Source organism: Chiloscyllium plagiosum, chromosome 6 (genome assembly GCF_004010195.1).
Source record: "Chiloscyllium plagiosum isolate BGI_BamShark_2017 chromosome 6, ASM401019v2, whole genome shotgun sequence".
NCBI lineage: Eukaryota > Metazoa > Chordata > Chondrichthyes > Orectolobiformes > Hemiscylliidae > Chiloscyllium > Chiloscyllium plagiosum.
Genome location: NC_057715.1, coordinates 113,661,060 through 113,679,554, shown reverse-complemented (window position 1 = coordinate 113,679,554; position 18,495 = coordinate 113,661,060). Strand labels below are relative to the sequence as shown.

Sequence of the window (18,495 nt, the reverse complement as noted above, 5' to 3'; positions counted from 1 at the left end):
CCGGTGGTGAGCTGCTTTCTTGAATGGCTGCAGTTCACATGCTGGAAGGTAGATCCACAATGCCCTGCACTACCCAATATTTCAATAATTTATCTACCTTCTCTTTAAATACCCCTTTACCCTCTCTTTGCAAAATACTGTGCCCTTCAGTATATGAGTTTAAATGGGAAGGGGGGGGGAGGAGAAGGGCCGGCCCCGCCCCTTTGGGAGTAGGCGCGGTGCTGGTCGGGATACTGGAGGACCTGACCAGTTGTTGGCGGTCGTTGTTGGCAATGCCGGCCTTGAACCGGACCGTCGAAAGGTGGCGGTTCGGGCGCTTCGTGATTTGTTTTCAAATATAAATAGATTTTCTTTTTAAAAAAAAACCTACACTCTTCCTCCTGTATCCCCGGGGGGATAATCAAGGTGAAGAAGTGAAGGATGCCAAGTTTCGGCAGGACTGCTGAATCGCGGCGAGATCAGCGCCGAGCTCCGTTGCCCAGAGACGCCGAGAGGTGAGGCGGCTCTTTTTTTTTTGTGGTTTGCAGGTCTTTCTTTTCTCACAGGAGACTCTTCATAGAATGTTGTATACACTGAGAATATGACCACTGCTTCTCTTGGTGACAGATGGAAGCCGTTGTTAACATTTAACCGTCGCTCGGTCCTCGGGCCGCTCTGTGGAGGTAAACATTGGTTGCTGCGCATGCGCGTCACCCTTGGTGGTGGTGGGGGTGCACGGCAGCACCATTGAATGGAAATCCGCTTATTCTCAGTTTGCTCAGAGTCCACCGTATTGTATCATAGAATCCTTACAGTGTAGAAACAAGCCCTACAGCCCAACATGTCTACACTGAAACTCCGAACAGTAACCCACTCAGACCCACTCCCCTTCCCCATTTTCCTGTTGTGGTTCTGTTCGCCGAGTTGGAAATTTTTATTGCAAACGTTTCGTCCACTGTCTAGGTGACATCCTCAGTGCTTGGGAGCCTCCTGTGAAGCGCTTCTGTGGTGTTTCCTCCGGCATTTCCAGCTCGGCGAACAGAACCACAACATCGAGCACCCGAGCTACAAATCTTCTCCCAAACTTTGAACACCTATTATCCTCTATTTAGTCCTGAACAATGCACCTGACCTAGACATCCCTGAACACTATGGGCAATTTAGCAGAGACATTTACGATCTTTGGACTGAGGGAGGGAACCAGAGCACCCAGTGGAAAATCACACAGACATGGGGTGAACTGTGCAAACTCCACACAGCTCTAAATGAGCTCCCTTGGCTGGATGGCTAGTTTGCATTGTAATGATGCAGTGGGCTCAATACCCTCACCTCCTGGTTACCATCAAGGATGCTCCCTTTCAGCTTGTCCCTCCCCTGAGTCATAGTCACCCGCAGGTTAAACTAACACCAGTTGTACCTCTGATGGGAGATCAAACCTGTGGTCTGGTAGAAGTATGGTGACTTTACCTACTTAGGGAACCTGGAGAAGGTGGTGCTGTGCATTCTTGCATTTAGTCTAGGTGTTCCAAAGAAAGGTCATATTGGACTCAAGGTCCTCGATGTCGTTTGGGAGAGAGCTCCAGGGCTGAGTCCCAGCAATAGTGAAGAAATGACAGTACGGTTCCTAGTCAGGATGGTGGTGATTGATCTAGTAGGACACGTTTGGGCAGTGGGAGTCCAGTATTTCTGCTGTCCTTCTCCACGTAGGTGCTAGAGGTTGTGGGTTTGCTGTTGAAGAATCTTTTGAGAATTTTCTTTTGATAATACATGCTATTGCTACTGTGAGCTTCAGGGGGAGGGTCTTAGCTACTGACCTCCTCTATAAATGTATAGCAACTTGATGATAGACCCAGGACATTGTTGCCATTAGGTAGAATTTAAACATTCAGAAAATAAAACAAAATTTAATAGATTTGTAGCCAGTCCATCCCCATTTACTAGTATTATATATTTTTAACTTTGGGCTTCTGTGCATTATGTCACAACTGGTTGTTAATTTTAATTCTATCATGGGATTTGGTGTTGCAGGCAAAACCACATTTGCCAATTTTTAATCGCTGTTGAACTAAGTGGCTTTCTATGCCATTTCAGATAGCCAAGCACATTGCTGTGTTCTCAGGGTATTAATGCTGGTACTCATACAATATTATTGCCACTTTTCTATTCCTATAGCTATTCCTATCTGTAATCTAATTGGCTTGACAGTAGGTGACAGAGAGTGGTGTTGACTGTGTGTTGCTGGAAAAGCACAGCAGGTCAGGCCGCATCCCAGAAGCAGAAAAATCGACATTTCGGGGTGGTAGAGGGTTGTTTTTCAGGCTGAAGTTCTGTGATTTGATTTGTTCTGTGGGAATCACTGCTGGGTCCACTGTTGTTTGTCATTTACATAAGCAATTTGGATGCGAATATAGGAAGCATGGTTAGTAAGTTTGCAGATGACAGCAAAATTGGTGGTACGGTAGACAGTGAGGAAAGTTATCGAAGATTACAAAGGGATCTTGATCAATTGGGCCTGTGGGTGAAGGAGTGACAGATGGAATTTAATTTAGATAAATGTGAAGGTGTTACGTTTTGGGAAGGTGAACAAGGGCAAGACTTACACAGTTAATGGTAGGGCCCCTGGGAAGTGTTGTAGAACAGAGTCTCAGGAGTTCAGGTACATAGTTCATTGAAAGTTGCATGACAGATAGACTAGATGATAAAGCATTTGAACCTTAGTTGCTCAGACCATTGAGTATAAGAGTTCGGACATCATGTTGCGGCTGTACAGGATGTTGGTGAGGCTACTTTTGGAGTATTGTGCACAATTTTGGTCACCCTATTGTATGAAGGACATTATTAAATTGGAGAGGGTGTGGAAAAATCTTATAAAGATGTTGCTCAGACTGGAGAATTTTGAGTTATATTGAAAAGTAGGATAAACTGGCTTTTTTTTTTACACTAGAAAGGTGACCTTAGAAGTTTACAAAATCCTGGGCACAGATAGAGTGAATTGCAAATGTCTTTTCCCTAGTTGCGGAGCTCAAAACTAGAGAGCGTAATTTTAAGGTAAGAGAAAAAAGATTGAAAAGGGACGCGAGGAACAACTTTTTTTTTACACAGAGGGTGGGTCATGTATGGAAGGAACTGCCAGAGAAAGTGGTAAATGCAAGTACAGTTACAACATTTAAAAGTGATTTGGACAGGTACGTGAATAGGAAATGTCCAGAGGAATATGGGCCAAATGCATGCAAATGGGACTAGGTTGTTTTGGGAAACTTGGTTGACATGGACAAGTTGGACAGAACGATCTGTTTCCATACTGTATGACTCTGTGACTCTGAAGTAGCACTAATATTTGACAGTATCTACTGTACTGTTTAGAAATAATTACAATTTTGTGATTGGTTTGCATTTGGATTATTTATGGGGTAGACGTCTACCTCTTTTATGTTATTCGTGATATTTTTCTCCCAGCGATTTACCTGTGTCTAAAGATTTTAAATAGCTGAATAGTTGGAATGGAAATCTAGGTCAAAATTCAACTTGCAACACATTTTAAGTTTTCTTTACCTTTGTGGGAAAGCATTAAGAAAATATCAAATCATTTTTCAGAGCCAAGTCTTTTCCTTCCTGTTTCTTCCCTTCCCTGTATGAAGGAAACAAAACTTTTCAGCGATACATAGACTCTAGATGTTCATTTTGAATCGTATTAGTGGATGTTGATAGGATATCCACCATTACAGTTATAACAGCAAAGGCTGATTGTAGCCATCATCTGCTATTGATGTGTCTATTTGGTAGGATTTTCTGCATAGTAATTAAGAATGAGAATCCAAATGCCCTACCTGGAATCCACAAACTGATCACTAATATCAAAAAATACCTCACAAAGGTATACTTAGTTCTTGTATGACTGCAAATATCTGAGACAATTATGACTGTTGAGATCAAAATTGAAAACTAAATATTCAAGGTCATTTGACTTTTCAAAGAGATAGGTAGGAAGGAAGGAAGGAGTGGTGGGGTAGCTTTGGGAGTACCGGATGGATTAAGAACAATAGCAAGAAATGATCTTGAATCGGGAGATGTAGAATCCATACGTGTGGCAATAAGAAAACATTTGTCAGAGTCATCTGCAGATGTCTTAACAATAGCGATACATTGAACAGAGAATAGATCAAGACATAATGAGGGGATTTGAAAAAGGCAGGACATTAACCATGGATCATGTTAATCTTACGTAGATTGGGAAAGTCAAATTGACGGAACTAGCCATGAGGAAGAGTTCATAGTCTTTTTGGCTTCCTCGGACAATATTTGGAGATGCCGGTGTTGGACTGGGGTGTACAAAGTTAAAAATCACACAACACCAGGTTATAGTCCAACAGGTTTAATTGGAAGCACTAGCTTTTGGAGCGCCGCTCCTCTACCTGATGATTAAACCTGTAGGACAATATGTTGTGGATCCAACCAGGGATCAGGATATTTTGGATCTGATGATGTGTAATGTGGAAGGTTTTGGATTAGATTAGATTAGATTAGATTAGATTCCCTACAGTATGGAAACAGGCCCTTCCGCCCAACAAGTCCACACCAACCCTCCGAAGAGCAACCCACCCAGACTCATTCCTGTACATTACCTCTGACTAATGCACCTAACACTATGGGCAATTTAACATGGCCATTTTACCTGACCTGCGCATCTTTAGAAACCGGAGGAACCCCACGCAGGCATGGGGAGAGTGTGCAAACACCACACAGACAGTTGCCTGAGGCAAGAATTGAACCCAGGTCCCTGGCGCTGTGAGGCAGCAGTGCTAACCACTGTACCGCCCCCAAAATTTCTCCATCTGCTGTGGTGGAATTTGAATCACACCCCTCGAAGTTTGCTAACCCAGTGCTATTACCACTGTGTCACCCACCACCTCTCCAAATAATAAATAAACAAACATACAAAATAATAGACCCCTGAGAAAACAGTTCTCATAACATGATAGAATTTAGCATTCAGGTGTGAAAGGGAGCAACTTAGATTGAATGTAGCTCTGCTGCTCTCAAAGGGTTATTATGAAGAGGTGAGTGTAGCATGCTGGAATGGACTGGGAAAGGAGTTCAGCAGCAAAGATGTTCAAGAAAATAGTTTGTAACTCACACCAAAGATATATCCCAATGAAAGAGAATGATTCTTGGAAGGAGGTAACCATAGTTTACCATTGGAAAATAATATTAGCATCACGTTGAAAGAGAAAAAGCATACGTACAAAAAAATGAGCAAAAAAGGTAAATGGGAGAAGGTAAACTTACAAGGTAAGCACTTAAGTAATAGCAGTAGCCATCAATGAACTTATTTAAATATATAAAAATGAAGAGGAGTGCCAAAATGTACAGAGGCTTCTTAAAGAACAAGGCCCAGGAAGTAACAATGGGAAAAGTGGAAATGGCAGAGGAGTTGAATAAATATTTTGCAAGAGTTTTCAGAGTAAGGACTACAGCATTCTAAAAAATACTATATAATCAAGCAGGAAAAGGGAGAGAGGAAGTAACTGCAATATGCATCACTGCTCCAGTACTTGAATCTGATTGTTATATAGGGCAACATACCATTTGCTTTTTTTCATATTGATTCAGGGGATGTGGGCATTGCTGGCTAGGGCAGCATTTATTGTTCAGAGGGTAATTAAGAATCAACCACGTTACTGTTGGTCTGGAGTCACATGTAGGCAAAATGAAGTAGGGATGGCAATTTCCTCAGCTTTATCCACTTTGTACTGCTTGTTCAAATCACACTGAAGCATCTCTGCATTCTCCCCACAGCTCACTCTCCCACCTACCCTTGTGTCACTTGCAGATTTGGAAATACTTTAGTTAGTTCCCTCACTCAAATCATTATATACGTATATTGTGAATAACTAAGATCCAAGAAGTGGAATTTGCACGTTCTCCCCAGGCCAAAGGGCCTGTTTCCACACTGTAGGGAATCTAATCTTTAAAAAAAAGTGATTACCTGTGATATACCACTAATCACTGCCTGCCATTTATAAAAAAATGTTTATTCTTACTGATTCCTGTCTACCAGTCAGTTTTCTATCCTCTACAATACGCTACCCAAATCCCATCTGCTTTCATTTTATACACTAATCTCTTGTGGGATGTTTTTGAAAGCATCTGAAAGTCCAAATAAACCACATTCGCTGGCTCTCCTTCATCAACTCTACTAGGTACATTCTCAAAGAATTCCAGTAGATTTGTTAAGCATGATTTCCCTTTCGTAAATTCATGCTGAGTGCATGTGATCCTGCCACCGTTTACCAAATGCTCAGCTGTTAATTCTTTTATGATGGGCACTAGCATTTTTCTGCACTAGCAATGTCAAGCTGACTGGTCTATAATTCCCAGTTTTCTCTCCGCTTCCCCTCTTAAATAGAAAGGTTATGTTAGCTATTCTTCAATCTGTGCAAACTGTTCCAAAGTCTTTAGGTTTTCGGATGATGTCCAGCAATGTAACCACTATTCTAGGGCCACTTCCTTAAGTACTCTGGGATGTTGATTAACAGGCCCTAGAGATTTATAAAAAGAGAAAACTTTCGCAGCGGGTCACATGGCGCTGCAGTTTAAGCCACCCCTTTTAATTGCATCAATTTCCCAAACATCATTTCCCTACTAATACTGATTTCCTTCCGTTGCTCACTCTCACTAAACCCAGTCTTTCCCCAATATTTCTGGTGCCTTATTTATGTCCTTCTTAGTGAATACAGAACCAAATTATGTAATGAATTGGAGAAACTGAGGACTGCAGACTCTGGAGATCAGCGTCGAGAGTGTGGTGCTGGTAAAGCACAGCAGGTCAGGCTAGCATCCAAGGAGCAGGAGAATCGACGTTTTGGGCAAAAGTCCTTCATCAGGAATGAAGCCCTTCAGCTTGTCTGTACAACCAAACGTTTTATCTTCGTAAAATGGTAGAAACCTTGACAGTCAGTTTTTATGTTCCCTGAAAGCTTGCTATTGTACTGAGATGTTGAAGGGTTAATTTGGGGGGAGTGGGGGGTGATATGTTTCTCTGTCTTACATAGCCATCTCTTGCAATTCAGAATCAATTTACACAGCCATCTCCTGCAGTTAAGAAAGAATAAGAACACTGAAGTTAAGAATCTAACCACACCCTGATGTTAAGAAATAATTTAAATCAGATCCTGCAGTTAAGGAATGATCCAATCACATTGTTTCTGGAAATAATCAAATCACTATATTGTGTTTTTGGCAGCATGGGAATACTGCTGGTAAGCCTTGTTTAAGTGATCAGGAAAGTAGATTACTCGAAATTAAACTTTATTTCAGCTAAACATAAAGTCAGTAGTAACAGAAGTTAAAGAAAAAAGTTGGAAATCAGGAATTTCAACAAAGAAAAACATCTAAACAAAACTTGGTACTTCTTAAAGTTACCACCTTTATTCCCCACACCACCTCTTCGAAGTACTTTTAGGGCAACATGGCGTTACCGGGAAAAGGGGGAGAAAGTGGAGCCAGTCCGCTCAGATCCCAACAGTAAAGTACATTAACTACTAGGGAAACTTTGTTCACGATTTTGTTGTGAGCGTCTCAGTTTCTGAGCTGTAAACTTGACTCGGCAAATCTTTCTTCTGGCGAAAGGGGTGACTTAAACTGCAGCGCCATGTGACCCGCTGAGAAAGTTTTCTCTTTTTATAAGTGTAATTTCATTGAGAGGATGCGACTGATCTTTCTTTCCTTTGCAGCCTTGTCTGGTGATGGAATAACATTCCTCACTCTGGTTTCCACCGAAGCGAAGATGTTTTAATAATCTCTTTGTGTGTGTGTGTGTGTGCCAGTCGCTGTAGGGTTCACAGAGCTTTAAGAATCTTGGACCAATGCTTATGTTTTTTCTGTGCCGTGATGGTTGATTAAGGATCTGTGGACGTGATTTGTTTTTATCCGACTCTGGTATAAATCTTTTGAAACGACCTCTTCCATCTTTTTGACTCCTCGATTTCCATTCATGGATCATCACTGAGTGAACTGAGGAAGGTCTCTAATGTGCCATGTTTCTTCCTGCCATATTAAAATGAGAAAAATTCTGACCAGAGGCTCTTCAAAAAAAAAAGAGAAATGCTGAAATTAAGGTTGTACAAATACTTGGATCAAGAAAGGAAGTTTCAGTATAAATTGTGCCATACTGAAAGTGTTTGATATTTAAATATTTTGGTTTGTTAAAATACTGGTTCAGAAAATATCCAAGTAACTGCTTTAGTAACATTCTAAAGGAGAACTGTTAATATTTGCTTTGGTATAAAGAAGGTATCTTCTAAAGAAGTTTGCCAAGAGCTTTTGCTCTGGATCAGTTTCATGTGATCTGTTTTAATAATCTGTTGTAGATGGATGTGACAGGTACTCTTAGACATGACTGAAATGCCCTGTGTGGATGAGCATATTTTGATAAAGGTTAGGTTCTTTTTCTTGAGCTTCTTACACACTTGATGCAATTGCAATGCGCCAACTTCTGTGAACAGCCAAAATTTATGAAGCGAGTACAAGCTTGAGGAGGAACCCTTAACACTCTTCCGGGGCTTGCGGAGCCGTGTCAAGAGACCTCTCTGAACAAGGTAACAGTCCTCCTTTATACAGGATTTTGCAGCACAGTCACATGCCACCAAAGACACAATGTAGTGATTTGATTAATTCCGGAAACAATGTGATTAGATCATTCCTTAACTACAAGATCTGATTTAAATTGTTTCTTAACTGCAGGGTGTGGTTTGATTCTTAACTGCAGGAGATGGCTGTATAAATTGATTCTGAATTCCAAGTGATGTCTATGTAAATTGATTCTGAATTGCAGGAGATGACTAGTAAATCTTTAAATTCTGCCTGCAAGACAGAGAAACACACCACCCTCCCCCCAGGACATCCAATTTCTTACAGGTCAGCAGAACAAATTAACCCTTTAACACCTCTGTACTTTACCTTCCCTTACTTAATCAATTCCTTTGTCCTCCTTTGCTAAATTCTAAGCCACTCCTCACGTTTGTTTTGGCCAATTTGTATGCATCTTGCTTGGATCTAATACTGTCGGTAATTTCCCTTGTAAACCATGGTTTGGCCACCTTTCTTGTTCTACTTTTGCATCGGGCAGGAATGAACAATTTTTGGAGTTTGCCCATGTGCTTTTTGAATGTTTCCCATTACCATTCCATTGTCATTCCTTTACGTGACGGTCTCCAATCTATTATGATCATCTCCCAGCTCATACCATCATATCTTCCTCTATTTAGATTCAGGACCCTGGTTGCAGAATCAACTACATCACCCTTCATCTTGATGAAGAATTCCATCATATTATGGTTGCTAACCCCCAGAGGGATTCCCGCAACTAGATCCATAAATTATTCCTTTCTCATTACATAATACCTAGTCTAGGATGGCCTGTTTTCTGATGGGATGCATCCTGGGGTATTAAAGAAGTAGCTATAGAGACAGACATTGTTAGTAATTTGCAAGATTTCTTTATATTCTAGAAAACTGCCGGTGTAACGCATTTATTTAGAAAGAGGAGGAGGCAAAACAAAGGTAACCGGATCAGTTAATGTAATGTGTGTTTTTGGTAAATTATTAGAAACTATCAATAAATGGTGTCATAGCAGCACATTTAAAAATACACAATACAATCAAACTGAGTCAGCATGGCTTCTTAAGATCATGTCTGTCAAATCTAGTCGAATTCTTTTGAGGAGAGGAGTAGACAGGACAGATAAAAACGAAGCAGTAGATGTATTTGGGCTTTTAGTGTTTGATGTCAGATGACTTAATAAAATGGTAGCATCAAGTTGAAAGAGCAAGCTTATAATGTGGCTGCCATATGTTAGGCTACTTAATACGATAAGAGTCCATGTTATTAATGAGAATGTGTTAACATGGGTAAAGGATTAGCTAACTAATAGAAAACAGAGTTGGGATAAGGGGGTTATTTTCAGGATGGTGATCTGTAACTAGTGGAGTGCCACAGGGATCAGTACTGGGGCTGCAATTATTTAAAATATATAATAATGACTTGGGTGAGGGAAGTGAAAATACTAATGCCAAGTTTACTGATGACACCAAAATAAATAAGAAGGCATATTGTGAGGATGACAGTGTCTACAGGGAAATAAGGGATTTGAATGAGAGGGCAAAACATGGCAGGTGGAATATAATGTAAGGATATGCACTTTGGCAGGAGGAAGAGAGGAGCTGACTATTATTTAAATGGAGAAAGACTACAGAAGGATAGAGTGCAGAGGGATTTGGGAGTCGTTGCACGTAAGTCACAAAAAAGCTAGCATCCAAGTTCAGCAGGTAATAGAGATGGCAAATCGAATATTGTCCTTTATTCAAGTGAGAGGGATATAAATATACAGCAGTCTTGCTAAAACTATAGTCAGCTGAAATACAGTTTTGGGTCCCTTATCTAAGGAAAGATACTGGTATTGGAGGTGGTGCAGGGAAGGTTGACCCTGGGTATGAAAGGACCTATGAGGAGAGGTTGAGCCAATATTCATTGGAGTTGAGAAGAATAATATACAACTTTATTGAATTATAAGTTTCATCGGGAATTTCACAGGGTAGATGCTTTCTTCTCTTAGAGGGCAGTGAATCTGTGGAATTCTTTACTGCAGAGTGTTGCAGAAGATGGGTCATTAAGGATATTCAAGAATGAGGTAGACAGACCTTTAAACAGGAAGGGCATTGAGGTTTATGGGGAAAAGGCAGGAAAGTGAAGTTGAGGATTATTAGATCAGCCATGATCTAATAGAGTACTGGAGCAGATCTGATGGGCTGAATGGCCTACTTCTGCTCCTAAGCCTATTACAATACTAGCAATGTTCTCTCACTCTCTCTGTCACTCACACGCGTGTGCGACACACACATATACACACACACACAGTTTAGGTATGTTTCTGGAAAGACTGACTAACATCTCTATGATGTAGTTGTTTTTAAATAAGGTCAACACCCATAAAAACCCAAACTCTATTAATCAGAATCCTTTCACTACACTGGTCTTCTGGAATTTGTACTGATACTGTTAAGTCAGAAGTGTCAGGATTATGGCCCAGACATGGAGAAGCATTAGTGGTATCAGATCCAGATCGTATTCCTATAACTTTGCTGCGTGTGTCATGGCCAAAATATTTTTTTTTGTCTGAATGGAGAAACCCAGGTAAAGAACTGGGACCTATGGAGCAAGAGATGGTGAGTAAATGCTGACCTAGCCAACTACACTCTTATCCCATGAATGATTAAAAAATAACAATCAGACTTGAAATGTTCAATAAAGAAGTGGACAGTATCCACCTTGGGTTGAAAGCTCCCTTCCTCTTGGATAGTTTAGTTGACTTGGCAAATGGTACGACAATGTGTATTGAAATATTAATTTAAAATATATATTAATGACTTGGATGAGGGAAAAGTGAATATACTAATGCCAAGTTTACCAATGACACCAAACTAAATAAGAAGGCATATAGTTAATGTGCAGCACCATGTGGGATGGCGTTCTTGAAGCACAGTAGAGTTAGAGAAATATCAGAGCAGAAACAGCCACAAATATTGATTAAATTAAGCTAAAGTTTGTGCCAGAAGTGGATGTTAAAGGCTAGAGGTGTAGGGAGAACATCTCTGGAACTGAGCATTAAAGTGATCTAAAAAAGCCCAAGGATTCAAATGGTTGAATGGAGGAAGACAAAGAAGGAGAAAACATGGGAATATTTTGAACAAGGAGAAAGTATGCATTCCAAGACTATATACTCACTCCATTGATTTTGCAGTGAGGAATAAATCTCACCTATAAGTTTGATTCAAGTTTCAGGAATGGTGCTATAGGCATTGAAGTGACAAAATAAGACATGATTATCTCAGTGTTGCAGCCCTTGCATGATGTTGGAAAAGCTACAGTAATTCTGAAAAACAATTAAACATTTTTATAATTTTTGCAAATTTTCAAAGCACTCCTAAATAAATTTCAAACCTTTTGAAGTCTGACATTTTTGTACAGTTGTTAAACTGGCTTTTGAATGCATTGTTTATTTAGTAAATTTGCACTTTGAAGCACAGGAATGCTAGGTCTGGGTGGGTTGCTCTTCGGAGGGTCGGTGTGGACTTGTTGGGCCGAAGGGCCTGTTTCCCCACTGTAAGTAATCTAATCTAATCTAATTTTTGAGTGGCATTTCATCCTCGTTCAAACCTTTCTTGCTGCAACCCACATTGTATGAGGTAGTCTCTTGTTGCATTGCTGGTGATTTTATTCATCATTCTCCAGGCTTAGTGTGAAACGTCTACACATGCATTATTCATTTTTAGTGAGTTCTTGATAATACTGGATACAATTAAGTTTTGTTTTAAATGATTTGCAGTTTCTGCATCATTTGAAATATCGTTCAAAATAAACAGCCTTGTAACAGTTAAATTGGGACGATTTACAATTTTTTCATTGTTACAAAGTTATGCCACTTTTATTTCATTCATCAGTTAATTTTTTTAGATTGTTGCTTCTGACAGGAATTACATTTCATTTTTTACAATTTAATTGCAGGGTTAGGCTGACGCTGTAGGACATTGCCACCACTATGCCTGCTGTTTGGCCGAGTCTTCTGGATCTCAGCAGGGATGAATGCAAGAGAATACTCCGCAAACTTGGTAGAACACTGGTTTATATCCTCTTTTCCTGCTACAATAAGATACTGTTTTGTGAATTACTGACTTTTTTCCAGGTTTATTCTGTTCTAAGTTAATTGATCTTTATTGAGGGCATAGTGACAAATTGGGGTGATGTACCCAAAGTTTACAGTACTTTATTTGGGCACAAGTTGAGCAAATTCTTGTGAAAAAAAACAAAAATCCTTTTTCTAATTGGAAAATAAATGGATAAACAAACCTGAAGGAGTAAAATATTAATCTTTTCTTGGAACAATTTGGAAATGTGCAGGTTAGAAATGTATTTTACTTTTTTCTCTTGCTTCTTAGAACTTGAAGCTTATGCTGGTGCTATTAGTGCTCTTCGTGCACAAGGTGACCTTACAAAAGAAAAGAAAGACCTCCTGGGAGAATTGGCCAAGGTTCTTAGGTAAATCTTGTATGGAGATTAAAATCTGAATTGCTATGTTTTGGTTTCATGTGCATGATTTTTAATACATTATTCCATCCAACTCCAACTTTGTCTTTCCGATTGCAGTTTTGAAATGATTGGAGGATGTTGTTCTCAGTAATTTTCCAGTGACTGCCTTAATATTAATGTGATTTTTGTTTGCTTCATTTTCTCTGTGGAGAAGTCTTTAGCCCTTGGTTGTTATGCTCCACATCTTGTAATTATGTTGCATCTATATCCTACGAAAATGCACACACATAATTGTAAAATTGTAAAATATATTAAGTGAAGATTTCTCTAGTTCTGTCAAAAGGAAGAACATCAGTTGCACTGGAATGGATCCTCTCCGTGCTTTCTGGTAAATTGAAGCAAGAGTGACTTTTTGAGAGAATTGTTTGATGGGAGGTGGTCATTCTTTATGATTGTGCTTGAACTGAGTGGATTTCTAAGCCGTTTCGGAGGGCAGTAAAGAATCACTGACATTGTTGTGGATCTGGGAACATACGTAGGCCAGACTGGATAAGGAAGAGAACCATGTGGACTTTTGCAACAATTGACAATAGATTCGTGGTCACCGTTACTGAGATTATTTTTCAGTTTCAGATGATATTAATCAAACTTAAATTCCACAAGCTACTATGATGGGATTTGAGCCAAATTGTCCAGTGACATTACCACTACACCACCATCTCCTTCCATTAATATGCATGCCCTATACATGTTCCTGTGGCAAGGCTACTTGGAAGCAAATAGCACAAAGACAAGAACTATGCCTATATTTATGTTCATTGCCCTGAGCATAACATAGAGTCATAGAGATATGCAGCATGGAAACAGACCCTTTGGTCCAAGTTGTCCTTGCCGACCTGATATCCTAAATTAATCTAGTCTCATTTGCCTGCATTGGGCCCATATCCCCTAAACCCTTCCTGTTCATATACCCATCCAGTTGCCATTCAAATGTATTTATACCAGCCTCCACCTCTTCTCCAGGCAGCTCATTTCACACATTCACCACCCTCTGCATGTTGTTCCTTAAATCCCTTTTAAATATTTTCCAACATCCTAAATTATATTATGTCACAGTGTTATTAATCAAAAGTTTACACTGGGTCACAAATGGAGTTATGGAGTCAGGGGCCCAGAAGCTTCTCCCAAGTGGTAGATTTTAAGATTGTTATAAAACATGAGTATTTGTGTTGGAGTGGTTTGGGGTGAAAATTCCAGATTAGGCCCTCGGCAGCTGAAGGCATGGTAGCCAGTAGGGGAGCAGTTGATGAGGCGTAAATCGCCAGAATTAGAGATTTACAGAGATCTCAAATATTTGTTGAGCTTGAGAAGGGCTGAAATAAATAGGAAGACACAAGCCTCTGGCGGGATTTGGGAATGAAGACAAGAATTTTCAAATTAGACTTTGCATGGAACCCAGTGTAGTTCAGTGAGTGTGGGCATAATGACTGAAGTGAGTTCAGATATGGGCAGCCGAGCTTTGAATGAGCACACGTTTATGAAGGGTGCAAAATGAGAGGCCAGGCTGAATAGCATTTATATAGGCAAAAACTGTATTGTAGATTAATATTTTGAAGATTTTCTTTTCTTCCATTATAGCATTTCAACAGAGCGACACCGTGCAGAGGTTCGTCGAGCAGTTAATGATGAAAGATTGATGACTATTGCACATCAGTAAGTTTCCTTGTGAGGGGTCAGTTTTTTTCTGACCAATTTTCTATTGAAGACTTTAAAAGCTGAAGTCACTTCTGCTGTTTAGCACAAATTAATAGCCTCCCTGCAGGATCTCAACTTGGTATTGGCATGTGTACAACAAAATCAAATTATTCCTTAATTTCCAGTCCTCACTGTGCAGAAGTTGACATTTTCTTTATTCACATCAGTTACCAATTGATGTGAACTCATTAGATACCCAACTGAGACAGATGTTTTACATCCATATGTACATTTGGAGGCTGAGACTGAGGTACCTGCTGATCAACAGTAGGATGTTATTTTATAGAAACTGCATGCTGTCTGTGTTTCACTTAAGTGGTCTGCAGTACTACAGTGCACACAGACTTTGGAAGAATGCCAGCAGGATTGAAAAGGGTGGATATTCGAGGTGCAGAGACTAGTTGTAGTTCCTTATCACCAACTGAGATTACAGAGAGAGAATTTTTGTGTATGTACATAAAACTCTTTTTGTGGACCTCTGGATATTTCAAAGTATTTTGCAGCCAGCTGATCTAGATCCATGGTAGTTGTCGTTGTAATGTAGAAAACATGATAATCAATATGCATGCATGAGGGATAAATATTTGCTGGAATACCAAGAATTACTTCCCCACCTTCAGAATAATACGATAGGACATTCTTTTACATCACCGTGCAAACACATGGTGCCTTGGTTTAACATCTCATCAAAAGATGACACCTCCAGCAGTGCATAATTCCCTCGGTACTGCACTGGAGTGTGAACCTTGGTTTGTGTGCTCAAGACTGAGTGTGCAACTTGAACCCTGAACATTGTGACTCAGAAACAAGATTTCTCCAAACTGAGCCAAGGTTGACATTAGTTAACTTCACAGACTGGGATTCAAATTTAGATACATTGGTCAGACATACTGAATTAAAAACTACCTATCGTTTGCCCATTGTTTCCTTGCAGCATGCACTGCTTGGCTTGAAAAGAAAGTTACTGGGGTAATTTTAGAGTGTAACTAATGTTGTCATGTAAACAGGCAGGTGACTGAATCTTGCATAGTAATTTCTTGATGGGGTGTTATTAGGAAGAAGCGTCTTACATGTTATGATTGGGCAATAGTAAAATGAAAAAAAATGCAACTTTCAGCTCTTGAAGACAGAGGAAGAAGTAATTCACCAACGACCTAATTGGATTCCACTCCTGACAAATAAAAGTCTATAAGAGTGATGCATTTAGGGCGGCACAGTGGTTAGCACTGCTGCCTCACAGCGCCAGAGACCCGGGTTCAATTCCCGCCCCAGGCGACTGACTGACTGTGTGGAGTTTGCACGTTCTCCCCGTGTCTGCGTGGGTTTCCTCCGGGTGCTCCGGTTTCCTCCCACAGTCCAAAGATGTGCAGGTTAGGTGAATTGGCCATGCTAAATTGCCCGTAGTGTTAGGTGAAGGGTTAAATGCAAGGGAATGGGTCTGGGTGGGTGGCGCTTCGGCGGGGCGGTGTGGACTTGTTGGGCCGAAGGGCCTGTTTCCACACTGTAAGTAATCTAATCTAATCTAATCTAATTTCATTTTCTAGAAGTTTGTAAAAAGATGCTAATTTAAATTTGTCCCTTTTGATGAGCAGTATAAACAATAAAGTAGCTTTGTGTTGAACAAATATATATTTTTCTGTTTTCTGCAGTATGTCTGGACCTAACAGCTCAGCTGAATGGTCCATTGAAGGTCGTCGGCTTGTCCCTCTCATGCCCAGACTAGTTCCTCAGACAGCATTCACAGTTACAGCGAATGCAGTAGCTAATGTAGCAGCTCTGCATAATGCCACTCTTCCTTCACCAGCTGAAACTGGTAACAAAGAAGGTGAGTTTTTTAAAAACCGTTTATCGAGGGCTAGTTTTCTTTCATACAATTTCTTGTTTTACAACCGAGAAGGTGTACACGATGTCTCGTTAGTTCTTTTGGTTCACAACATAAGTTTAAATGGTTTGCATTAATAACAAATTAAATAAATTATGTATATTTGAGTTAGAAAATGTTTTAAAACGTTTCTTTAATAAAGACAAGAATTATTAATTTAGTATGTAATGAAAATTCACTATACATACTATTTGGGGACTGGGGTTCTGAGGTGGGCAAAGCCATGTATAGATGAACCTCGATTATCTGAATGTTGATTATCAGAATTTTGGATTATCTGAACAAGATCGCAAGGTCACGATACTTGGCTAAACTGTATTATCCGAGCTTTTGATTATCTGAACAAAATACTCCCTGCCCGTTTAGAATGGATAATTGAGGTTCCTCTGTGTAACTTTATGTAATACTTGTCTTTCTGTATTGTGTGCTAAGAAGAGGTGAGAGACTTTTAGGGTCATTATTCTGGTGTGTGTTGGTTTGTCTCAAAAATTGTTTACATGTGTTTAACTAAGCTTTTAAATCAAAGCTAGTTGAGTGCTTAAATATTGAAATAGTAGAAAAGAAATTGAAAGGGTTATTGCATAGTACCCTGTGACACTGCACGACAGAGACGTTCTTTGAGGAAGACCGAATCGTCTGAAGGTTTAGTAGAATGCAAGTTTCTTAGAGAGGGAGAGAGAGAGAGAGAGAAACAGGTAACCTTGAGGGAAAAGGCCTATAATATAATATTCACCGTCTCCAAAACAACTGGGACAAAATGTCCTAAATAACATCAGGCATTAGGAAGAAAAAAGCTGCAGAGACAGCTTTAAGATGTCAGAAAGAAAGACAGCCTATAGACTATTTAATGCATGAATTTAAGGAACACGTGTTAAGCTTTAAATGAGCTCTGTTAGTAGTTTTTATAATGGTCTTGTGAAGAGACAATGGATGGACAAGGTAGCCTCGAGTGAATACAGAAATTTACCACAAAGCAACCAAGCCATACCAACTAAACAGGATCTTTAAAACGGAAACACTGTGATCCACGGGAGGGGTCTCTCGGTTCCGTGATTGGACAATAAACACTAGCAATTTGGTCTGGTTCTGTAAGATTTCTGTTATGTTTACTAAGGAAGTGGAATCCCTGGTCAAGAAGAAGAAGACTTATGTTAGGACAAAATGTGAAAACTCAGTTAGGGCGCTTGGGGGGTTACAAGGAAGTCAGGAAAGACCTAAAGAGAGAGCTCAGGAGAGCCAGGAGGGGACATGAGAAGGTGTTGGCGGATAGGATCAGGGTTAAGCCTAAGGCTTTCCATAGGTATGTCAGGAATAGGAAGAATGACGAGAGTTAAATTAGGGCCAATCAAGGATATTAGTGGGAAGTTGTGTGTGGAGTCAGAGGAGATAGGGGAAGCACTAAATAAATATTTTTCAATAGTGCTCACTATAGAAAATGAAAATGTTGGCGAGGAAGATACAGAGATACTTGCATCTAGACTAGAAGAGATTGAGGTTCACAAGGAAGAGGTATTAGAAATACTGCAGAGTGTGAAAATAGACAAGTCCCCTGGGCCGGATGGGATCTATCCTAGGATCCTCTGGGAAGCAAGGGAAGAGATTGCCGAGCCTTTGGCATTGATCTTCAAATCATCATTGTCTACAGGAATAGTGCCTGAGGACTGGAGGATAGCAAATGTGGTTCCCTTGTTCAAAAAGGGTAGTAGAGACAACCCTGGTAATTACAGACCAGTGAGTCTCACTTCAGTTGTTGGTAAAGTGTTGGAAAAGGTTATAAGAGATAGGATTTATAACC

The 18,495-nt window shown here is 40.0% G+C and overlaps 1 protein-coding gene across 10 annotated transcripts in view; it reads left to right on the top strand.

Moving 5' to 3' along the window:
- Positions 1-244: 244 nt before the first annotated feature.
- The window catches only part of emsy (EMSY transcriptional repressor, BRCA2 interacting), an 89,523-nt gene continuing 71,272 nt past the window's right edge, over positions 245-18,495 (top strand). For 9 of the 10 annotated variants that reach the window (XM_043692462.1, XM_043692460.1, XM_043692459.1 and 6 more), the window contains exons 1-5: positions 245-494; positions 12,542-12,645; positions 12,973-13,072; positions 14,702-14,776; positions 16,468-16,643. In XM_043692462.1, the coding sequence (XP_043548397.1) occupies positions 12,576-12,645; positions 12,973-13,072; positions 14,702-14,776; positions 16,468-16,643 (421 nt within the window). In that variant the 5' untranslated portion in view covers positions 245-494; positions 12,542-12,575. Of the gene's footprint in view, positions 495-8,812; positions 8,896-12,541; positions 12,646-12,972; positions 13,073-14,701; positions 14,777-16,467; positions 16,644-18,495 lie in introns of all 10 variants that reach the window. The other variant, XM_043692457.1, reaches the window with a different exon arrangement.